Source organism: Oryzias latipes, chromosome 3, assembly GCF_053564925.1.
Source record: "Oryzias latipes strain Hd-rR chromosome 3, Olatipes_Hd-rR_3.1".
Lineage (NCBI taxonomy): Eukaryota > Metazoa > Chordata > Actinopteri > Beloniformes > Adrianichthyidae > Oryzias > Oryzias latipes.
Genome location: NC_136239.1, coordinates 30,767,351 through 30,791,417, shown reverse-complemented (window position 1 = coordinate 30,791,417; position 24,067 = coordinate 30,767,351). Strand labels below are relative to the sequence as shown.

Sequence of the window (24,067 nt, the reverse complement as noted above, 5' to 3'; positions counted from 1 at the left end):
CATGTTGACAAGGTAACAAACTGATTTTCTGCAAACTTGATTCCTTTTAGAATCATTGTCATCTACAAATTGTAAATGTAAAAGGAGAAATAGAAAATAAAACACCTGTACCATTTGGTGTAAAAGTACATTTTGTTTTAGGTTGTATTGTTTGAAGTAAAACATTCCATTATTTTTATTACCCACATTGTTTCTGCACTTCGACAAACAATAAAGATCCTGTTGAAGGTGTTCATTCATCATCATTATTTTTGGCTTTATTATTCTCGGTTCCCCTTGTGCTATCCTAGGCACTTTAACGTTGGGAGTTGGGTCATCTAGACCCACTAGACAGTGCTCTGAACCTTTTTTTTTCAATCATTTGTGATCTTCACTGGTGTCCATGGATTACATGAAATCTTTCCACCTTTATCCACCTTTGTCGTGGTAGGAATAACACGTCAATACAGGGGATACATGTGTCAGTGTGCTGAAAATTACATAACTTTCCCCAGGTTTTTGTCAATTCTGACCAACAAAAACCTCTTTCAAATCATCTGAAAATATAAGACAGGAAACAGTTAAGCATTCCAACCCCAATAAAAATGTACATTCATTTTAGCCAGCTTCTCATCTATTTAATTAAATTATAAAAAGAAAAAGTAATTTGTTTAAAGTAATAGATGCAATTATTTACAGGTACAACTTTCATGTCAAGTTTTGCTGCAAGAACATTAATTAAATACAAGGGAAAAAAGGAGATGGGTCAGCTATTTCCTCAGAACACCCAAATGATTCAACATACAGACATGAAAACTTTTTGCTATGCCTATCCATCAAAACTTCCACACACACACACACACACACACACACACACACACACACACACACACTTTCAACCCTTTATAGCAAAGAAGATAAACGTAGTATTAAAAAAGTAGGTGTATTCACATATTAGGTTTTTTCCATCCCTCAAAGTGCTTTCTTGCCTTTTATTACAGGTCTGCTGAGGTACGTGTCCTTCCTGACAAATCTATACTGCAGCAAAATCATTTGCATAGTGCTCACGCTGCAAAACCATGCAAAGTGTGAAGAGCTCTGTGTATTCTGCTCTTTTTGCTCAAACAGCTGGTCAACCACAATGGAAAAACAGGGTTGTGCCTTAAAAAATAAGAGGAAAGGATTTTAAAGAAATTCAAGATATACGGTAAGAAACCTCAGCAACAAATTAAGCTTTTGATGATGAAAATGGGCAAATAAGTGCTGCAAAACACGGGAGAACTGTCATTTTTTCTTCCTCAGCTTGTTGTAGTTCTGCTGTCTTTGTTCAATCATCTGTGCGGTTTTGTGCAGCCTCTCAAATGTCTGTTCCAAAGCCTTATTCCTTTCATCCAGAGACAGCAGTCATAAAAAAACAGAAAAAACACAGCTTTAACATTTAAATTTGATCAGTTTTAAGTGAAAAATCCACAAGCTCTTAAATTTAACACATCAGGTCATAGAAACCTTTGCTGCAGGTAGAGACTGCATGCTTCCTCTGGAGTTCCATGGCTCTCTGCGTTCTGTCTTTGTGAAGAGGCTGGATGTGAAACTATTCGCTGCTCAATGATGCAGCACTGTCCAAAACGGAAAACAAAGAGGCGGCTCTGGATAGCCTCTTTCAAAGAATGGCTGCCGTTGTTTTCCAGGTCACCTGAGTAACTCACAAATAGTGGCATTTACTAAACAAAACGCTTTTTCCCTGACAAGACCAATTAACCTTACCCTGTGAAGTTTTCTCACAAAACAGATGAAACAGTCCAGTGGTGTCTGGGTTTACCTCGTATGAACAAAGCTTGGAGTTGGGGATCCAGAACAAACACAGGATTGCAGGCAGAAGAAAACTGATAAGGAGTGGGAGGAGTCAAGAAGCACACCGCGGTTTTGTTGATGACATCTTGAAGGAACATTTTTCCATTTCTTTGTATTATGAGCAACTGTTCAGAAAGGACGATAAAAAAATTGCTTTTTATCCTTCATTATAAAGTTTTATATCTTAGATTATAGAGTTTATAAAAGCAAATAATGTTTTAACGCATCAATCAGAGTCCTACTATGCCTGGCAGGAACGGCATTGAGATGGTAACTGATGGTAGATCTCTGCTATCATTTGGTCTAAAACCAACAAAAGAAATTTAAAGTCATGTAACTCAGATGGACTGAACAGTGGCAAATCTCTTTGCCTGGATTTAAAAACAGGAAAAATATATAAATAGAAACATTAAACTTGTGTAGTAACCTTTCACTCAGTTGTGTGGTGCAGGTATGGGTTCCTCGTTCTGCTCTGATCATGTAGAGTTCTCCACCTTTACTCATCACCAAAAGATGGACCACTTCTGCAGCTGGAGTCTGAGAGGGATGAAGCAGCTCAGGCCAACAATCTAAATACTCCATCCTGAGGAGGGAGCTGTATTTTGGCAGAGAGATGATGGAGAGTGGTGCACCTGAGGACAGGAAAAGAAAACTGTATATCTGAGAAGAAAAACCTGTTTACCTCTTAACCAAATCCCTGAAACTATCAGTCTGAGTGACTGGCTTGAGTCTCTTTTCGTAATATTGATGTCAGAATATTAAAACAATTCTTCTACTAGATTTTTGGAATTATGCAGCGGTGAATATTTATTGTAAATTCACAATAGTGTAGTCATGAAGTGTTTTCTTCATATTGATTATTATTTTTTCTAGTTTTAACTATTTTAACAACTTAATAATTGTGTAACCTGTTTTTTAATGACAAATTAACTTATTGGCAGCAAATTAGTTTTATTTTTCCTTTTTTAGTGACCAAATAATGCACTATGTCTTGTTTTCCAGGCTTTGGCTTAGTCATGTTTTTAGTATATTAGGGTTGCACAGACCTGGACTTTGCTATAGAGCCCCTAAAGGGACTTGAATGTAAAAATAAATAAATAAATAAATAAACTATATATATATATATATATATATATATATATATATATATATATATATATATATATATATATATATATATATATATATATATATATAATGTTATGTAATATATATATAACGTAATTATTTTGCAATTATAATGTGTATATATATGTGCCATCTCAAATACCTTAAATGCTAAGATTGAGGTTCAAGAGCGAATGAATGGAGGAAGATTGTTCCAGTCAGAGGGTGCTTTGTAATAAAATAAATATTTTCCGATTTCTTTTTTAATTCTTGGAACAACTACAAAAAATTTATCTGCATAGCGCAAATTATAAGAAGACTGAAAAGGAATTAGATATTGTTTGAGATCTTCTGGGTAACTGAGGTTAATACATTTAAAGATGTACAATAGCCAGTGAAGTTGACGTGAAGTTGATTTTATAGATATATGTTTATATACATATACTTTATATATATGGGAACCTGTATGCTGTAGTGTTGGCTCACCGGTCCTCCTGTCCCAGACACACACCAAAGCATCATCCAGCCCCAGAGCGATGTATCTTGTGCGTCTGCTCACAGCCGAGCAGATGATTCTGTTTGCGTTTGGCCACAAAGAATCCGGCGTGGGAGCTGCCTCTGCTTCAAACATTAGGAAGGACTCAAACCAAAAACCTTTTAAGATTGTGTGTTAAGAATATTTTAAATGTTAAATAAAATGTCTCCTGCCTGCTTTTTTAATTGAAACCTTTTGAAGTGAATACTGAAGGAGATTATGGCTGCCACTCCACCACACAGCAACAGCAACAGGCAGCTCTACAGAAAAGAGTGAATGAGACTTGTCCTTTTAAATCCAAACATGTGCACTGATGCGGACATTGGTAAGTTTTTGTTGCATTGTCAAATCTGATGAAAAGTGTATAACCCAAGAGCCATCTGGAACAAAATAGCAATTTAGTACCCACCTGACTGCAAAGGTTGGCCAGAAAATGGATCACAACTGAGGAGGAAGTGATGAGTACACCACCTGAAAGAGATATCATTCAACCTGAAGGACAAAGGATGAAAAGCATTTTCACTTTGGTTTGTTTTGCTGTAAAATTTAACCTCAAACGCAAATTAAAAGTCTGAAACTGAAATTAGTAATTGCTGACAGTATTTGCACCTTGGACTTCTAGAAGTGTCTGTTGTTCCTGCATCTGCATCAAGACAGCTGCTGCTTCGTATTTCATCCACAACCAAACAGTGTTTTAAAAGATCTGCTCCAAGAGCGCCACCTTGTGAATTTCCTGCAAAACAGCAAGAACAGCAAGGAGCATTTTCAGCTTTTAAAAATGAGATTCCTTATATAAACTTGTAGATGTCTTGAATTTTTCATTCAGCTTGTAAGTAATAACTTGAAGGAAATTGTTTGTGTTTTAAAGTTTTGTAGATGCTTAATATCCAAATGACACCAAAGAGCAATAAATATGTGTCTAGTACCGGCTGGAAGATGGGGTGGAGTGATTTTAATCAGCACCTCAACTGAAGACCATTTCACATCAACACTTTCAGTTACATTTGGATCCTGGAGGTTGACAAAAATTCCAAGTCAGTTTTGAACATATTTATTTGAATGTGTTTCAGTAAATATGTCCGTAAAGAAAATGTAAGGACGTCTCCAAGAAAAGTCTTGAAACTAAAGCAAAACTCAGAAACATTATTAAAAGAATTGAAGGGCTGAGGACAGACTGAATCAAAGCTTCTCACCTGTTCTCGTGCCGACACAGTCTCTAATTCTGCCAGCCACACTGCTACAGGTAACTGATAGACCTCGAGCCAAGAGGCACCATTACCTTAAAAAAATTATAATTCAATGCGCCAAATGTAATTTATTTAACTCAAATACATGAAGGCAAATTTCACTTACAGCTGATTGATGCTGCTCCAAAATGGCCACTTCCATATAGAGCAAATGTTGAACAAATACTTCTATGGTTAATATCCTCCTGACAATGATATCTATTAGTAAAAAATAGTCACCAAAAGGCAGCTTTTGAACAAAAAAGTGACAATACAATACACACCATGGCATTTATGACACTTAGAAGATGAATGTCATCACAGTGAAATATGAAGAGTCTAGCAACACCTACAACGTGAATGACAGTAGAACGACAGGATGTAAATGAAAGGAGCCAGGTTTTACTGTAGGGTCATTTTAATTAGAGGTTTTAGTTGGCACAAAATTGAACATTTTTAAATGCACAGACTTCACCAACCCATATCATCAACAGAACCAAGCAGATAGGTCATCTTAGCCATTCTGGTCATCTGCAGGAAGGTTATTTCAAGCTGATCTTGCAGCCATTCGGCAACTCGGACAAAAGATGATGCACACCACACAGACAAACCCCTGCAGTGACCCAGAGAGAGGTACCTGCCGTCCTCTGTGCAGGCTATGCAGTTGGTGCTCTCTGGAGACTGTCCAAAAAATAGTTATATCAGTTATTATATTTCTAATTAAAAAAAACGATTTGCTCTCTGAGAATGTATTTGTCAAAACAATCCTCACTTAAGAAGACAAAAAATTCTAAATCCCTCATACATTCTACCTGCGTGACACTTTCCAGTTCCACAGTAGGTACTGTGCATTCTTCTGGGTTGCAAGCTGCTGCCATTTCTCCGCTTTTTTGTCCAGCTGACCTGTAAAACTGCATTTCAGGACATTTGAATATGTTTTTAGAAAACGGTTAATAGAAGCCATGTCAGGCAGGGAACCACACGGCTGTACAGTTTTGTGTACAGGGGATTGGGGTCAGTCAGGGGCCAGCTGATTGCGTACACACTGGAACTCAACTTCCAACCTGCTTCTTGTGTGTGCATTTCCTTTCAGTTGAAAATCTTTTTAATTGCATGTCTGTCAGAGTAAGATGTTCTTTTAGAATTCAAAGCAGCCTTACAGGGTGAAACAGTTTAAATTGGGAAGTAAAACATTGGGGGGGGGGGGGGGGGGGGGGGTATTCCAGAAGGCACGTTTAAACTACCCTGACTTTAACCCTGAACTCTGGCTGAAATCTGCCTGAACTTGCTTACTCTGGGTATGTCGGTTCCAAAAGACCGGATATGAGTTAGCGTGGTTACGCTCGACTTGGTAACCCTGGGTAAATGCGTGTGCACGGCAAGTACATAAAGACATTCTCAATGGATCGCCGATTCCCGGAGTCACCATGGAAAACGCGTGGAGAACAAAAGAGAGAGCGCTACACGTGAGACGGAGTCTGTAATTTTAATGACGTCTTATGAAAATTATACGCCCATCAAAAAAGTAATACGGCTGCATCAGCAAAAAAAAGAAAAAAAACAGAGTTTCTGCTTTGAGAAAAATAACGTACAAAGTAAACACACCAGTTTCCATCTCATTTTCATTGTGACACATATTTATACAACTTATCCAACTCAACTTAACTCAAATCAATCAATAAGTACTTTAGTTAAATTTATTCAACCTAATTTCTTACGTCTCTATCCAATTCAATATTTCTTTTTACAACTCAGATTTATATATTTATCTAACTAAATGTCATATTACTCCAATTCAATTAAATGTTTTTCCACCTCAACTTATGGTACTTCTTGAACTGTCGTATGTCTAAGTTTGTGGCTGCAGATATACTCAGTTTTATAACAATAAAATGAATGACAGAAAGTAGATCAACAACATGAACTCGGTAACTAAATTTTTGTCTATAACATTTCAATGTATGTAAGTAAGGGTGCTAATTATGTAAGTAAGGGTGCTAAATAAACTCATCATCCTCTCCCTGCCTCTCTCTCATGGTGCAGAAAGAATTAAACATAGTGGGACAAAATAACTAGACAATACACTGTAAAACAGCTAAACAACTAAACACATTTGGTCAAAAACCCAAACTTAGCCCAAATCCGCCCAGACAGGCAAAGGGAATTATATCCCACAATTCCTTGCGGTGCCAATCTAACAGCAGCACTAAAGTTACACCTACTTAATTGAATTAATTTGAATGAAAGTCAAATAACTGTCTGATAACTACGTGTTATTTTTAGGCTCACTTAACTAAAAAAAAATTTTTTATCTTAACTGAAGCAAATAATTAAGTTAGATCAATATAAATAGTTTATCTTTCCAACATCCATTCGTGGTCTTATCACCTTCTCATGGTGGAAAAAGTATTATCTGAGCTTCTTCATCCACTAAATCATCTTCAAATGGACACGCCATGCTGCTTCACCCCCCTGAAAACAAACTAACCTTCAACTAAACCTGGGGGGTATTCCAGGAAGCATGTTTAAACTAGCCTGACTTTAAGCCTGGACTCTGGCTGAAATCCGCCTGAACTTGCTTACTCTGGGTATGTCGGTTCCAAAAGACCGGATATGAGTTGGCGTAATTACGCTCGACTTGGTAACCCTGGGTTAACGCACGGTACATAAAGACATTGTCAATAGATCGCCGATTTCTCGAGTCACCATGGAAACGCGTGGAGAAAAAAAAAAAAAAAGGCGACACTTGAGACGGAAGTGAGATGGAGTCCGATATTTTAATGACGGCGGATAGAAATTATAAGTCCATCAAAAAAGTAACACGGCTGAAAGATAATTTAGTTAAATTTATTCAAACTCAATAATTGTTTATACAACTGAAATTTACATATTTATCTAACTAAATGTCACATTACTTCATTAATATTTTTTCCATCTTAATTACTTATATTTCTTGAACTTTCATATGTCTAAGTTTGAGCCGGCAGATATGCTCATTTTTATAACAATAAAAAGAACGGAAAAAATGCACGGAGTGCAAAAGTTCATTACAGAATGTTCCATCACTGTCATATCAGGTTTGGGTGGTAGAGGTGCTATATAAACTCATCATCCTCTACTTTACTCTCACTCATGGTGCAGAGACGTAAGCATAGCAGGACAAAATAGCTCGGCAAAACACGGTGAAACACAGTAAAACAGCTATACAACTAAACACATTTTGTAAAAAACCCACACTTAAACCCAAATCCGTCCAGACAGGCAAAGGGAATGATATCCCAGAATCCCTTGCGGTGCCAATCTAACGGCAGCATCAAAGTTACGCCTACTTAATTGAATTAATTTGAACGAAAAGAAAATAATTGTCTGAAAACCACGTGTTATTTTTAAGGTGACCTAACAAAAAAATGATTTATCTTAACTGAAGCAAATAATTAAGTTAGATCAAAGTAAAAAAGTTTATCTATACAACATCCATACGTGGTCTCATCATCCTCTCATGGTGGAAAAAGTATTATCTGAGCTTTTTCATCCACTAAATCATCTTCAAATGGACACGCCATGCTGCTTCACCTCTCCGTAAACAAACTAATCTTCAACTAAACCTGCTCCGAACCAGGTTATGTTCAGAGCATGAGTTGCCATGGTAACTTGACCTACCCTGAGACATACCTCCATTTCTGGAACCAAAAGCTGAGGTTATCAACTTCCTTAGCCTCAAACTTATCGTGGGAGCTAGCATAACCTGCTTTCTGGAATACCCCCCTGCTCCAGACCAGGTTATGTTCAGAGCACGAGTTGCTATGGCAACTTGACATACCCTGAAACAAACCTCCATTGTTGAAACCGAAACCTGAGGTAGCCTCAAACTTACCATGGTAACTGGCATAACCCGCTTCCTGGAATACCCCCCTGTGGATCATTTCTTAACTGTGACAGGAGGAACCCACAAAACACGACAACAAAAAATATACTTACCTAAAATCAAAAAAACTTACCAAAAGGTGCAATCCTTGAGTTGAAGTGTTTTATTAAATATCTCAACTGTGAACTCACTCACACAGTTTCCCTTCACTGAAAAGTTTCGTTGACCATTAAAAGTTAAGGATAAGCAAATTAATTTAAATAAAAAAAAAACTTTTTAGAACATCGTGTTCACCGTGACACCTTGTTATCATTACTAAGTATCAAAGGGTTGATGTATTCTTCCATTGTCTGCGAGACGAAAGACGAACCGAAGAGTCGTAGCAATCGTCATGACAACAGCGTTGGCACGCAGAGGAAACGTGGTGACGCCACCCCGCCGGCGCTACGTTATTTCAGCCTTAGTAATGGAAACAATAAAAAAAATCTGTTTTTTTCACTGATGTATGCGGAAAAACTGTTAACATAAATAGTCCTTACACACAGGAAGCTATAATCATAAAAAGACAGTTAAAACAACTCAGAGCAAATTTGTTTTTAATGTCATTTTAATATGCTTTTCACAACATCACAAGAGAAAAATGCACATTTTTAAATTGCAGCTTATTTCCGTATGCACTGTCTCCTTCATTGCGTTTAGCATAGTGTGAAGTGGTGCCTTGTAAATGTTTAACACTAGCCAAATAGAGAGGAAAATAAATATTAAATAAAACCCAAACACCTTTAAAAGCTAGTTAAAGAACTTGAAGAGATAAATAAAAAAAAATCATCCGTCTTCAGGGAATGTAATACTTTTGAGAGACATAAAAGTGGTCTACATTTAATTCAACCAAAAACAACTTAGGTCCTTACAATTTGACTTGTTGTTTTTTTTTTTAATCTTTACCCTCCTATTCAGTAAATCAGAGAATACAGAAAACATGAAAAGATGCAGAAAGCACCCAGAAAAAAGTGTCACATTCATAGGAGGCCAACAGGAACAATAGCAGCAGCAAAAACATCAGCGGTATGAGAAATACCGAAAACCTTTTTTTTTTTTATCCCCCTTGATCCCTTAAAAAGGGGTGTAACGGATCACAAAACTCACGGTTCTGATCGTGTCATTTTGGGGATAAGTTAAAAAAAAAAAAACAGCATGCAAATCATCTATTAATATTGTTTTTGTAAAGCTTCAAAGCATTGATTTAATAGAGCATATATATATATAAAGTACTTCTAGACATATACACAGAGACACAAATGCATTATAAATTCAAAATATTAGCTCAATGAGGCCTATTTACAAAAACAAAATATTAATTAGATCTTTGAACTCAAGATATTTATTCATATAAAAAGATGCCCAAACGCGCTTTGAGACATTGCATCTTAAAAAAATAAATTAACAAAAAAACAAAGTAAGAGAATCAGGGGGGAGGAAGGGGGGAGGAGCTTCCGTACACACACACAGGAAGCTGCAAGTTAACACACTTCTGGACAAACATCAAGCAGCAACTTTGACACATGCTAGTACAAAGACAGCGTACATGAATTTGCCGCAGGAAATGCGTTCGGTGTGTACGGACAATTGATTTTAATGATACGCATACAAGGTGCGCATGAGGAGGGGGGGGGTCTGCGGTACATGTGTGATCCGTACGGGATCACAGGTAATCTGTGATCCTGATCCGTACGGATCATGGGTGATCTGTGAGCCCGATCCGTACGGATCATGGGTGATCTGTGATCCGTTGCACCCCTACTCAAAAAGTACCAGTGGTTTCCTAAGTACGACTGATGAGTCTGTTGCCTCCAGGTGGTGAAAAAAGAAAAAAAACTATGATAGAACTGCATTTTAAAACTTTGAAAGCCACCTGTGGTGTCCACTGAAAGAGTTTAAAAAGAAACTGTTAGCAGTGAAATAAGGCAGGATAATGTGCAGATGTCTGCAGTCTGATGACTGTCACCTTTAAAAGCGGGTTTTAAGGCTTCTTTCTGACAACATTCAATAAAAACAAAGAAAAAAATACAATTGGAATGGGCACTAATAATTTGGAAAACCAAGGTTAAATAAATCAGGTTGATTTGGAAGTCAACCACACAAATAGAGCAACAAAACAATGCACCACCTAAAATACCAGAGTAGTGCCTGATACTGTAATAAATCCCTCTGCAGGACGTACAAGAGGAACAGTTTGAAACCTAACTAACTCTGGTTCTCTTTGCTTTGCTGCAAAGAATACAAACACAAGTGGAAATGTCACAGGAGAGAAAAGAGCATCAAAAATAAGTACATCTGTATTTAAAAGTTACATTTTGCACAATTTTGGTTGTTTTACAAATAGACAGGAAACATGTTTAGAAAAATACTTACATGTACTTTCATGCATGCATTTTTTTATTAAACAAACCTCTAAGATAGTGGAAGGGTCATTACAGTTCCCATTTGATTTAACAGTTTAGACTCCACTGCAAATATTCCCAAATAAAATGTCCTATTATTTCCTTGTCGCTAAAATCGGTCAAATCTGTCAATGAGTGTCTCTAATTTCCATTTCAAAATAAAAATGTCATTTAAAAATATCAATCCGTTTTAAACTCAAATTACTTCAGAAACCTTCAGGAGACAAGCTTGTTCTGTGTAATATGATAAACCTCTAAGAAGATATGCAACAAAGGGATGTTTAAACTTCTTGAGTTTGAAGTATTTCAAACGAAAACCACGTCACTCACTGAAATCTTTAAGTATGAAAGCAGTTAAAGCGAGCAAAGATCTACCAGGTGTCAAAAATGTGGATGAGCTAATCTGTGAACCCCAACAAAACAGCTTTTTCTGAGTGCTCACTTTTTCAGCCCTTTTTTTTCCTGTTCACAAATATAACCAGAGCCTTTTGAGTCTCTGATAAAAAAAAAGAAAAAAAAATATTAAAAAATTTGTGCTCACAGCAGTTACTGTCCTCTCAGCCTGTGATTCTTGCTCGAGATGCATCAACACTCAACCGAATGCTACAAAGAAGCTTTAGAAAGGTCATAATCTATGATGAGCTGTTTGATGTAGGACAGTTTTTCGTGAAGGTACTCGCAGCGCTTCTTTTCTTCCCTGTAGCCTGGAAACTTCTGTAAAAAGAGGAGACGGTGTGTCATTGAAGGACCGTTTGTAGCTGTACTGTGTCAATTTGGAATGTCTGGTAAAAGTACTAAGATTAAAAAAAAATACAAGTTAAAGAAAGATCATCAAAAAATCGCACAGTATTGACTTGTCTCAACATTAAGCTGTGTAAAGTCCCACTCTGATTCTATTTCGAGCTATTTTCACAGCGTTCCCAGCAGACCTAATTAGGATGATGCAGTTTTTATCCCAAATCAAAAACCTGGTTTGTTTTCTAGGACATAGTTTCTTCAGAGCAGCGGTAGTACATTAGAAATTCACCTACAAGTTACTGGAGGGCATAGAGTAAGCCCTACCACACTTCCCATCATCCATCTGTTTATACTCTCTCCCGCTAGCTGTAAGCTCACAAACCCAACCTAAAACATTACTGGTGCAACAAAAATGGTGAGCAGTATTGGAGCTATACAGCCGTGAAGTTTTGAGCCAGAGGCCAGCTCAGACGAAGAAAACAAAGATGCACATGGATCTATTTGTCTGCAAATGGATGCATCAGAATGGAGAGAAGCAGGAAGCTAGTGGCTTGCAGATAGTAGTTTGTACATCACACCTAGAAGTTTTTTCATCAACGATTTGAATAAAGAAATAATCAGAAATGTAATTTTATTTTTCTTTATAGATGTCCACCATCAGAAAAATGCCACAAGAACATGTTGAAAACAACACAAACACCATTTTCATCAGAGTGGGTCTCTAAAGGCAAAATGTTCTTAATAAATACATTTCTCTTGTGCAAATTTTGGCAAACTTTGTCTAAAATAATTACAGCTAAAAGAGGCAGTAATCATTAACATGTAACACACTTGATCTTCAAATGTTACCTTTCTGTACTTGTTGTATTTTTCTAGTATTTGGTCTTCCATTATCTAAAAAAAAAAAGAGTAAACGCACGTGCTGTAAAATTAAATATGAACGCACAAACACAACGCATCTGTCCATTATTATGTGGGTTAAGTTGTAGAAAAGCACCTTATATTCTTGCGTCCCAGGCGACAAACTTTTGATCTTGGAACTGAGATGAACAAACATGCGAGTTATGGTGGCGATACGGGAATGAAGATCTTTGTACTCGTCGTACTCTGCACAGAAATCCTCCTCGTACTTCTGACGCTGCTCCAAACTTGCTATGGGAGCGTATTTTCTACAAGACACCAACAAAAAACTGTTTGTTATTTATCTATGAAGATGTACACCACTCCTTTTGTAATGATTTAATTTTTCCCCTTTTTGACACTAGGTGGCAGCACAGAGCCAAAAAACTTTATGCCATGATGATTTAGTTCTAGTCACAAAATTGTCACTATTTTTTGTTTTCTTTGCCTTAAATCAACAATTAAGTAAGATTCCAAGAGCTTTCCTGAATGACAAACATGAATTGGCTTCTCTAAATCATGATTCCACTCACAGCACATAATCTGGCTTTTCTTCAGAGTCCACAGCGTTTGTACCGTCAGGATCTGGAGCAAAAAAAAATAAAAAATAAAAATAAAATTAAAAACAACAATAAAAACTTTAGAACCAAGAGTGAATTGCTTTGACAATGGTAGATACCATCTGACGGTGATAGAGTGGGTATAACGTGATAGATTAATCTCTGTGTAATTTGTTTTGATAAAAACCACAGTGTGAGTGTTTGTGTGTGTGAGGGATCCTGTGTGCAGGTTGGCTAAAAGCTTGTGGGCGTCAGGGGACCTCTCAGCTTAAGGACTCACTGCACCGCTTGAGCTGTTGTTGAGAAAGTCGGCCACATGAGACCGAGTGGACTCAACAGGTTAAGCTTAAAGGAGACAAACACAGCCATGCTTATGAGATAAAGTTATACAAATGCACCAGTGGGCCTTCAGATGCCCTGAGCTCAGTCACTGAAAGCCACCTCACCACTCATCCATTTAAAGCGTGTGTGCTTAAACTGCGACTTTTACATGCAGCGGCAGGAGGAGAACAACTGCAACCGGGGCTGCAACCTTCAACAACTAAAGAGCCGCTTGGGTCAATTTCCTTCTGGCTACAACCCAGTAGGAGCCAGAAAGTCTAACTTCACCCTTTAAAAAACTCAAGACACTGATTTGTATTAATGCTATTGTTACTATTATGATAAATATAAATGATATGTTGCTTTTTGACGTAAATAAAACATAAAGAGAGAAAAGCCTTTTTCAAAATATGAAATGGTCCATAATTTTTGACAGAGGTTCCCATGATGTTCTTTCAAAATAAAAGACATCCTGGTCACAAACGATCATTTCAATGCTGAAAATGAGCCAGTAGTAGGTAGTTTAATGTCAGCAGTGATTTAAAAACAAAATGACTGTTTGTGGTGCATCTCAGCCAAAAATTCATAAATCTGACAAAATTTAAATCAGAGGTAATGAAGTGATCGTTACCATATTTTTTTAACCGCAAGATGAACTTAATATCCTTAAATTTGTAAAAAATTAATAAATAAAAAAGTAAATCTGGTGTGTCTTAATTCTGGTTGTGTTTACTGACCTCTAACTGATTCTCTGTGGTACATGGAGCTCAAAAATCTGTTTATATGTTTTAGTTCCAATTGTGATCTGTACTGTCCTTCAACTATTAGTGAATAAGTTGAATAAAGCTCGAGTTAGATTCCTTTACTATTTGTAGAATGTAGGGGTAAATGTAGGAGTCACATTTGGCTCTGGAGCCTCAGGTTGCAGACCCCTGGCTTTGACACAATATGACAAAACAGACTGTGGGACATTTGGCCACAGCAGTGAATAACTTATAAGACAGTAATAAAGACCACAGAAAGGGGAAAAAGGAGGAGATATAAATAAATTCCTTAACTTAGTAGGAAAATATGAGACATGCATCAGTCAGATGAAAAAACTGAATAAAAACGTTCCCTTACTCTGAAGTTTGTCTGGATTCGGCTTCAAAGTAGGGCTCATCTTTAGTTTTTCTGTTCCTTTATCTTCCTTGAACTTCTCCCGCTGCTTGTCTTTGTGCTTTTTAGATTTCTTCTTTTTGTGCTGGCTGCTGCTGCTGCTGAGCTGCTGCTGAACGAAGTCCAAGTCCAGCTGGGGTACCTGGAGCCGGTTCATTTTGGGCTCCTGGCCTCTGCTTTCTGAAACAGGTTCGTTACAAGGACTGAACAGTTTGTGCTCCAAAGGAAAGCCGTCATAGCTCTGCAGTGGGCCATTTTGGTTATCTCTATGGTTACTTGTCCTTTGAGTCTCAGTCCTTGAGTGGCAACTGGGGTTGGGGGTCAGACTTGCATTATTGTGCACTCCTTTCCTGTTTAGAGCTCCATTTAATGGGGACTGGTGTTTTGGATCTGTGAGTTTTTGCCTCTTAACTTCCATTTTTTCCAGTGAGTCAGAAGCCATGAGGCGTTTCTGCAAACAGAAGGATCAGAGATACACTCTAAAAACATTTTTCAGGCCAATATTTTAAACTAAATACTATTAAAACCTACTTCAGACAAATCCGCCACTAGAAGGCAGCTGTGTTCAGAGAAAACTTTTACACTTTCACTGAAATGTGCATTAAATGTATTAGCTAAACAGAATAAATCAGCTTTCCTGTTCATTTATTTAAAAGTAAAACCAGACAAAAACTTTTACCACAGCAGAATTTTGAGCCACATTTTGGTCCTCTGAGGTCTTCGGTGTTAAAGAGTTTGTTTGGAGGTTTCTGGTTTGGTTATGGACATGTGGCTGTACCTTTCTGTTTAACAAAAAATGAGAGTAACATGCAAAACAATTAAAAACATCTAACTGAAAATAATTTTAAGTTGTTTTCATATAAAAGAACCACAATAGAAAAGGGGTACAGATTTTCTGAATGGAAAATGCAGATTAGAACCAGTTGAACAATTTGAAATGCTCATCCTTACCTGGCCAGCAACCTGCTGATCAGCTGCTTCTCCTCCTCACTGTAGCAAGGCCAATCCCTCTGAACATATTTGTAGAAGTCATCCCTCAGCAGGTAGCTGCTGTCTTTGAGACTCACCTTAGCCACCTGAACACAGCAGCAAACGCGTTTTAAAAAACTTCCCAGGTCCATTTGTTGGTTAGACAAGCAACAAAATATCTCTCAGAAGGAAAGGATCATTTTTTTAATTTACTTAAAAATATATATTTTTTGAATGTTAAATAGTTAAGTTCTAAAAAAAATTATTAAGAAAAATTAAAGGATTTTAAATGTAGTAAAAAAACCAACAACTAAAATCCCTAAAATATCAAGCAAGACAACTGTTTAATCTTTTTGACTTTAGAAAGATGCAAGAAACATTGAAATGTATGCAGATGCTTTACTCTCTTCTTATATTGAATGCAGAAAGCATTTTAAATCATGAACATGCACACTGTCAACTATTCTTTTCAGTGAATCACTTCTAAAAACTCAAGGAAGTACAATTTGTTGTGGCATATTTTCCCTTTCTTATCTAAATACACACATTTATTTTGTTCAATTCCACGTTTTTTCATTTGCACGGTTACACAGTTTTCCCTGGTTTAAAAAACAGCTACTTTTTTAGTAAGAAAATAAAATAACCCTGATAAACTTATAAAAATGAATATTATAGAAAAAAAACGTAAAGGTTTTTTGCTTTTTATAGATTTCAAATGTTGCATTTTTAATTAATTTTGATAAATTTATCCCATTGGTGTATTTTTGAATATAATCATTTTTTTGTGCCCTTTTGCGCTGATAAAGATGACAATATTCCTAACCTGATGAGTGAAATGTGTTCAAAGTAGCGCCTTTGAACACATCTTTTCAATGATTATGTGATCACCTCAGACTTTCTTTGTTGCTGAAATCTCAGCCTCTCATCTGACTGTCTTTCTTAGAGGAAATCTATCACTGAGGGGGCCTCCTGACAGAGCGGTCCACCCAGCAGCAAACACGATCTCTCAGCAGACAATTACGGCAGCGGTGACCCAATTACTCGCACGCACCGACACAAAAAGCGCAAACATGCAGACATGAAGTGGAAGATGGGGAACAGGGAAATACTCCTGCTGTTGCTGCTGCTTTCTTATGATAAAATTTGTTAGAAGCGTGTGCAGAAAAGACTAAATTAACTTTTCTAAAAATGATCAAAATGTTTATAAAATTCACATCATTTTGCTTGAAGAAACATTTGGTTCTCAAATCCATCAAAATGAAAACAAGAATCTCCAGATGAGTAACCGGAAAAGCTCCAACGGGAAGCTGTCAGAGTAAAGAGGTGAGCGAGTCGTGTGGGACCTGCACGGACACAAGTTGAATGTTTAAACAAAACACAAGGGCAGCGCCAACCATGTTTGTTTTGTTGACATTCGAGTGTTTACAGGATAAATGGAGAAAACCTCTTCCTGCAAACCACTAATGCAACAGGTGGGCATGTGTGTACGCACGAGGCCTTTTTCATTACCTCCTCCAGGACGGCTCCCAGCTCGGCCTTGTCCTTGGGTGCACTTCGCTCTCGTTCCAGCCAAAGGAGCAGCTCAGGTTTCCTGTATGGCTTGAGGGCCAGCAAGTGGATGATGCGGTCCTTCAGGGGCTTCTGGGACAGAGGGTTTGCACCGCCATTCCTCCGGTTGTTGGCTGGCTGCTTGTGGAGGTTACCGTCAGAGACGGGCAGAGGAGTTGGCCTCTTTTGGTACTTGATGCATTTACCTGAACGTACATTTGGGATTTATTCAGCCAATGAGACACTCAATTGCAAGAACATTTGAACAAAAAAGCATTAAAATGAATAAACTTTTTGTAAAATTCCCTAAATTCAAAGCAGGTTAAAAACCTTAACTCAAATTGCATGAAGCAGAAGGATGTTAGCCTATTTGTCCTGAAATATGAAAATGAGCGAGTGATCATATCTTGTGCTGCAGCCAGATGGGGCATGTTAGAACAGTGAAAGCCATCTCTTTGTACATAATCCCATTACCGGTTAATCTAAGCTTTGAAGGTCAGAGTGGGGGGAATCTGTTCAACACTGTAAAGTGTGTCCTACTCAGACATAAAACACTAATAAAGCACACAATAGCAGTTTGAAAGATTTCTGTTAGTCTATTTTCCTCTCTTCATACAAAAAAAAACAACAAACAAAACAAAAATAAAGCATGACTGGCAGTCAATAAACAGCTGTAATTTACCATTACAGAGTAATGGTCGCTGTAAATATAAACAGCTATACATTACTGTGAGAATATAATGTTATAGATGATGATCTTGACTTGTAAAGTCTGTGTGGAATTGAAGAAAAGAAATAGCATTCCTGGGACTTAATGAAGGCTAAACAAAGTTTTTTTTTTTAACCAAAAGTTGTGCAACAGTTGACCTGAAATAACTTCCAAGGTTTGAACAGGAACAGAAATGTGAACCAAGGATGAAAATTGTGCATGCAGGATGCATACTTTCTGAAAGGACAATTTGTTTTTCTTATGAAGGAAGACATGTACAAAGAAAATTAAGATTAAAACTGTGCTTCTGTATATTTCTTTATTCAAATTGTGGTGAATCAGGAGCAGACAAACAATGCTGAAGCTTGAAAAAGCTTGCAGTTGCTATGCACAAACTACAAATCGGCAAACCCTCCGCTCCATTCTGATGCATCCACCTGCAGACCAATAGATTCACGTACGTCTTTTTTTTTTTTTTCTTTCTTTCATCTGAGCTAGCATCTGGCTTAAAACTGTAAGGCTGGACATCGCCAATATTTTTTGTCATTAAGTTGCACCGATAATGTTGGGGTTGTGAGGGACTGTTAGTTAGCGGGAGAGTGTTAACAGACAGATGATAGGAAATGAGGGCAGACCTACTTTGTGCAAAAAATCCCACCCATAATTTCTGATGAACTACTAGAGCTCTGCAGAAACTATGTCCTAGAAAATGACGCTTTTTTGATTTGGGAAAAACAGAATAATCATATTTAAAAGAGCTCTGGGAACACTTTCACAACAGATCAAAACCCTGAAAGGAAGCAAATAAATCTATCTATCTATCTATCTATCTATCTATCTATGGCTTGTGCCATTTTATCTTTCTTTGCACATGTGACAAACGTTTGGCATAACCCCCCCCCCAAAAAAAGTTCTTATTACTGCACATGGAATAGCAAAGCCAAATCAAATTGCAGTGCAACAACCAGCTGATCCCTACTTTTTAAAGCTTGCTGCCCCAATTGAAGCCAGCCACAACTGGGACAGCTACATAACATATATTTTTAACCATTTAGGTTTAAGTGGCACACTTTCTTACACGTGAAAGGTGGCTAAAACAATGTCTTTATACCAATAAGAAGCCACATCTGACATCATTAATTAAATATTTAAATAATGAAAACCTTTATTCGTTTAATCAAGAATAAAGGTTGTTCACTGAAAGCTATTTTTTATATTAATAGAAAAATTGACATTTTTTAAGTCATAAACATGACTTTCTCTTCAGGAGGTGTCGAGTGTAGAACAATTTTACCTGGGATGACCAAGATGGGGCATATAGCTAATGAGCAGAGGCCAAAGTTTATCTAACTTTTGTTTTTTCATGTTAACCTGAAACAAAAGACATCTAACAGAATAAGATATATGATATATAGATCACTACTTCAGAGAAGAAAAATCCGCTCATGGTTGCTGTTTTCAATCCTATGATTGGCACATTTCTAGTTATGACTGGTCAAATAAGATTTTATCACCACAAAGTTGTAGTAAATGGTAAATATTAATCTTTAACGCTACAAATGAATGAAAATTCCAATGACTAAATATAGAGCCCAATGTGATGGAAAGAAATAAAAGAAAATACACTTCATGCATGCAGGCTCAAAAATCAACCGACTTTAACTTAAAATTCCCAGTAAAGAAAAGTTTGAAAACGTTTAGGCTGCCACAAATGATTATCAAATTATTTAATTATTTATTATGACTAATCTGAAGTTATTTGCTCCATTAGCATCCTATGGCAGCAGCAGCATGTTGTATAGCCATCACAGCTCATTTAACATTTAAGAACCAATTATAAAATAAAACCTTAGTGTTACAGCAGACACATGAGTCATGATGTGGTAAGGGAAGGTTACCACTAATGTTACAAGAAGAGCAAAAGACTTAGAAGAAAATAAAATTGTAAAATACAAACTTTAATTTCAGTTGCAACATTTAGACCTACTTCAGACTCAGTCATTGACCACAAAAAAAAAAGTTTTAGTCATTGACGTCATTGTGGCAGGTAGCACTAGAAAACTTGCATCCCTCGCTATGAGAACAAAACTTTTTCTTTATCTCGCTTCTCTCTTTTTTTTTTCCTAAATGGGGCACAAGATCACTTTGACCTTTTTGTGTCCATCTCTTTGGCATTTTGGAGCTTGACTATAAATTTCCCCACCACAGTTGTCAACTAAACCACTTTTCACCTTGGTGACCTCATCGTTTTGTGTTCCACATCTGTTTTTGGCCATTTCTCACAAAATGTAACAAAAAAACCCTGCAGAATTTTATAAACCTGTTTTAAAACGTAGGTTATAAATTAAATATTTTATAATGTAGATTCTGTCCCCCCTTACCTGGGAGAGTTGAACTAATACACTGATACCTTCCACCCCTAGCCTTTTTTTTTTTTTTAACACGCCTTTCCGGTGCCCTCTCAGCTGACAGGAACACGTCGCGCGTAGTTGCACATGCTCCTGTTGACTGTGCTAGACAGGAGCGCGTGCAGCTGCAGGGGGCGTCAATTTGCCGGTTTCAGGCCGTTCCCCTTTAAATTGAATTGCCCAGGGCAACCGCCCTTACTGCCCATACCAAAAACTGCTACTGCACAAAGATTGTGTATCCATCAAGAAACCTTTTCTGTCAAAAGAGCATTTGTTCACCACTAAATGCAATGGCAATTGTGTATTTTTTTCTTTTCTACCTCATGTTTTTATATTATCTGTATGGGTTTACCATGACTACTTGCACTACTTGTAATTTGTCTTTGTATTCATGGTTTTTGTTTTTTGTTTATTTGTTAAAATGTAAAAAAAAACTAATACATATACAGTACATTGGAGAAAAAAACCACCATCACCGTCTAGGCGTTGGAGTTCATTCATTATTTTATTTGAGTTTATCCCAAGACCAATAAAAAGCCATCAACCCAGAGACCTAACCACCAAAAATTAAGAAGTTTCATACACATTTTTCTGCATTGCAACCAAATATTTACTCTCATTCCTACCATCTCTCCTGCTGAAGTGTAATTTCGACAAAAAAGAATAACTAACATGCTGTCCTCCCTATCAGTATGAGTCCTGTTCTACTGCATAATACTAAAGAGTTCACATTTCTGAAGAAATGAAAACCTCTTAATCAGTTGATATCAATAATGCACATTTCCATTGATGTTTCTTTAACTGGTGAAAACTTCCATCACCAAACTACTGCAAATGTTGGAAAAGGCAATCTGACCCCGCATCAGTATTCAAATCCTGTAAAGTGGTACAAGTTGATGGACTTGACCAACACTAAATCATAGCTAACCTTTCTGTAGGGGTGACCAATACATTTCTAGGGGTGGCCATGCCCTCCCCTGGCTACGCCCCTGCCCTTCTTATGGCCCCAAAAGCCAAACCGAAGGAGAGGAGTTCGTTTAGGAAGTGGATGAAAGCAGCCATCATCACAGCTTAAAGCCCTGGGTTATACTCCTGCTTTGGTAACTTTTTGATTAAATAAAAAAATAAACCAGGGTGAAAAAGGAAAATCGAAAGCATCCAGAATGCAGAGAAAAAAACAGAAGTTGATATTTCATTAGACAATGAAATAAGAAAATTTCAGCCTTTTTTAGCTTAAAGCAAAGTATAAAAAAAGTTTGAAAATTAAAGCCAATATTCCTATTATAATTAAGACGCTATAATCGTCATTTATTTGTGGCATCACTGTGTTTACGTCTGCTGTTCTCCCTGAAGCATAAGAGCCCATGACCTTTTCCGTAGATACAGCTACGCATGCATCATTGTCTGTTACATGTTTTCTTCAAACACGCAGGCCTCTAGCTTAATCTTACTTGGATGTGTGGCTCCAGGTTTTATCTCAATGGCAGAGCGGCTCCAGCTATCCTTTTCCACCTGCGACATCCTCTCACGGGTCATCTGGTAGGAGTCATCAGTGGCGCAAACGGTGATCTTATCCTGGATGCTGCCTTGACCCTCCAGCTGTTCACGGCCGTCACTGCAGAAAAAAAGAAGCCGCTTTTTGCCAGCCCTGTAGCAGAGTTTTGCAAAGTAGATTTCTGTATGTTTTGCTCGAGCCGTCTATTGTCCGTGCAGCCAAATATGGCTTTGCGGTAAAAGCTGGCTAAGACTGATCTATGCTGACTTCATGTTATGTCACAGGACAGAGTCTTTGCAAAAACGCCAGGATTACCGTGGCTCCTTCCTGCATCCTTGCAAAACAGGGATCATCATGGACAAAAGTAAATAGTTTAGTACATGAGCCGTGCATGAAAGCTGTAAGAGGGATTTACTGTGCTCTCAGATTTTTGTCCTCAAAGATGAGACTCTTCACAACACAATTACATGTGTGACCTCCAACCACGTCTTCTCTTCATCCTCTAAATAAGCAAATAAACGTGGGGGCGGAGAGGACACGATCTCGCCCTCAAGCAGTTGCCATGTTTGTTCTGGCTGAAGCTACAGAACCAAAACCAACAAAGTTTGTCCACAACTAGTTATCTGGCTTTGGGGGTATAAACATTGCTCAACTTCCAAACATATTCCCTCCATAAATACAGCATAATGGCTCTCAGTAATGAAAGGCTTATTCCCGAAATATAAAGGAAATTACAGCCATCTCATGCTGTGTACAGCAAGCTGCAAGCTTTATGCCCCTCTTATTCATGAGCATACAAGCGCTGAGTAATCACTTTTGAAAAATGTGGTGGACCATAAAGAAGAGAAAAAGCTTCCATCTGGGATGTGCCATGGTCGTTGAAGCAGGCAGAAAATACGAAAACATGTAAAAAAAAGTGAATGCCTTTGGTGATTTATGAGACAAATGGGCTTCAGAACAGAACACGTCAGATGGAAAAAAGGAACATGGAGGAGAGAAGATCAATACGACTTTCGTAAAAATAGAAAAAAACCTCTGTACCTTAAGACATACTGATGGATGCAGTCAAAGCTGGCTTGTGGCTGGTCTTTGCCATCGCTGGACAAGTAGAAGGCAAAGACACGAAGAGCAGAGGACGACTCTGATGTGGGAGCTGGGATCTTGATGTACTGGGATGGAAACAGAAAAAAAGAGAATGTATTACAGATTAGTGTAAATTCTGAAAAAATGAAATTGAACAGTAATTATGGAACAGAAATACTATAAGTAAAATACATTTTCTAAAAGACAGAGAATCAAACCATTTTTTTTTATTATTAATTTGCATTCAAAATTGCAAAACAAGCATCTGGATCATCTCCAGTCTGTAAAAGGTTGAGCTCAGATTTTCAATGTTTGACCTCTTTTTTGATCTGGGTTAGTATCAATTCTCACTATAAGGGTCATTTGTTGGGCAACAATGACAAAGAAACCTATACAGAAATATGCAGACAATGTTTTCAATTGGGAATTCAAGTTAAAAAAAAAGTTCAGAAGTCGTTTATCTTTTTTTAAAAAATGGTTTCATTTTCCATAACAAGAATTTGTATAAACAAAAGGGAAAATACAGAAAATACTTATCAAAAAGGAGCAGGTATGCAAAGCTTATCCATTTTATTTAGCAGATGTTTTGTTCAGAGAGAATTATGGGTATTTTTTTTTTTTTTACAACTGATGGAAAATTAGTGTTGGGAGTTTTGCCTGAAGACATAACAACTCTTTAGCTTGGGAATTGTAATTATCTGACTGACTAGCAGACAGCTACCAAACCCATGAAGCTACAGCCTAAAATCAAATTTAAAAAAAGGGAAATTAAAGGCATGTACACTTAAAACTCAAAAGGTAGTTAAATGATAAAAAGGGGAAAAAAAAATATCCCAAGCGTGGAAATGTGTTTGCAGCAGTTCACCCTAATGCAGGAAAATCAACAAAAATAAGTAAACAAAATTATAATGTGAAATTATAATAAATTACGTTAAATTGCATCCAAGTTAAAACAAAATAAACTGAGATAAAAATAAGTTTTACAAGGATCAAATGCTAAAATAAAATAACCTTAAATTGGTTCAAACAGCATAAATTAAGCCAAGACAGAAAAATAAAATTGTCTAAGGTAAAAGAAGCCAAGGGAAGTTGAGGACAAACTACATAAAAACAGTTAAAAGCCAGGATACATTACAATCTGTGCGTTATTACGCGGCCTCCTTTGAACTGTGAA

The 24,067-nt window shown here is 37.2% G+C and overlaps 2 protein-coding genes across 19 annotated transcripts in view; both read right to left on the bottom strand.

Moving 5' to 3' along the window:
* Window positions 1-231: 231 nt before the first annotated feature.
* wdr93 (WD repeat domain 93) lies at window positions 232-8,965 on the bottom strand. 18 transcript variants are annotated; one of them, XM_078945285.1, is made up of 16 exons: window positions 8,866-8,965; window positions 5,511-5,601; window positions 5,178-5,379; window positions 4,983-5,047; window positions 4,826-4,904; window positions 4,666-4,751; window positions 4,399-4,483; window positions 4,082-4,205; window positions 3,882-3,943; window positions 3,646-3,732; window positions 3,424-3,555; window positions 2,258-2,462; window positions 2,073-2,133; window positions 1,799-1,955; window positions 1,486-1,672; window positions 232-1,363 (listed from the first exon to the last, which is right to left on the bottom strand). In XM_078945285.1, the coding sequence occupies exons 1-16, from the start codon at window positions 8,874-8,876 to the stop codon at window positions 1,264-1,266; spliced, it is 1,734 nt and encodes a 577-aa protein (XP_078801411.1). In that variant the 5' UTR covers window positions 8,877-8,965; the 3' UTR covers window positions 232-1,263. The 18 variants fall into 18 exon arrangements, 17 of the variants coding, with proteins under 17 accessions (XP_078801411.1, XP_078801403.1, XP_078801409.1 ...); XM_078945277.1 differs by having other exon boundaries at window positions 3,400-3,558; window positions 3,882-3,964; window positions 5,511-5,609; window positions 8,697-8,963; XM_078945283.1 differs by having other exon boundaries at window positions 3,424-3,558; window positions 3,882-3,964; window positions 5,511-5,609; window positions 8,697-8,963.
* A 187-nt stretch (window positions 8,966-9,152) lies between these two features.
* The window catches only part of LOC101155504 (RNA polymerase II elongation factor ELL), a 33,454-nt gene continuing 18,539 nt past the window's right edge, over window positions 9,153-24,067 (bottom strand). Inside the window, exons 3-12 of the mRNA XM_011492900.4 lie at window positions 22,852-22,979; window positions 21,767-21,930; window positions 17,160-17,404; window positions 15,633-15,757; window positions 15,361-15,463; window positions 14,646-15,132; window positions 13,176-13,227; window positions 12,740-12,911; window positions 12,592-12,636; window positions 9,153-11,718 (exon numbers count right to left, since the gene is read on the bottom strand). Coding sequence (XP_011491202.1) covers window positions 11,608-11,718; window positions 12,592-12,636; window positions 12,740-12,911; window positions 13,176-13,227; window positions 14,646-15,132; window positions 15,361-15,463; window positions 15,633-15,757; window positions 17,160-17,404; window positions 21,767-21,930; window positions 22,852-22,979 — 1,632 coding nt within the window. The 3' untranslated portion in view covers window positions 9,153-11,607. The remainder of the gene's footprint in view (window positions 11,719-12,591; window positions 12,637-12,739; window positions 12,912-13,175; window positions 13,228-14,645; window positions 15,133-15,360; window positions 15,464-15,632; window positions 15,758-17,159; window positions 17,405-21,766; window positions 21,931-22,851; window positions 22,980-24,067) is intronic.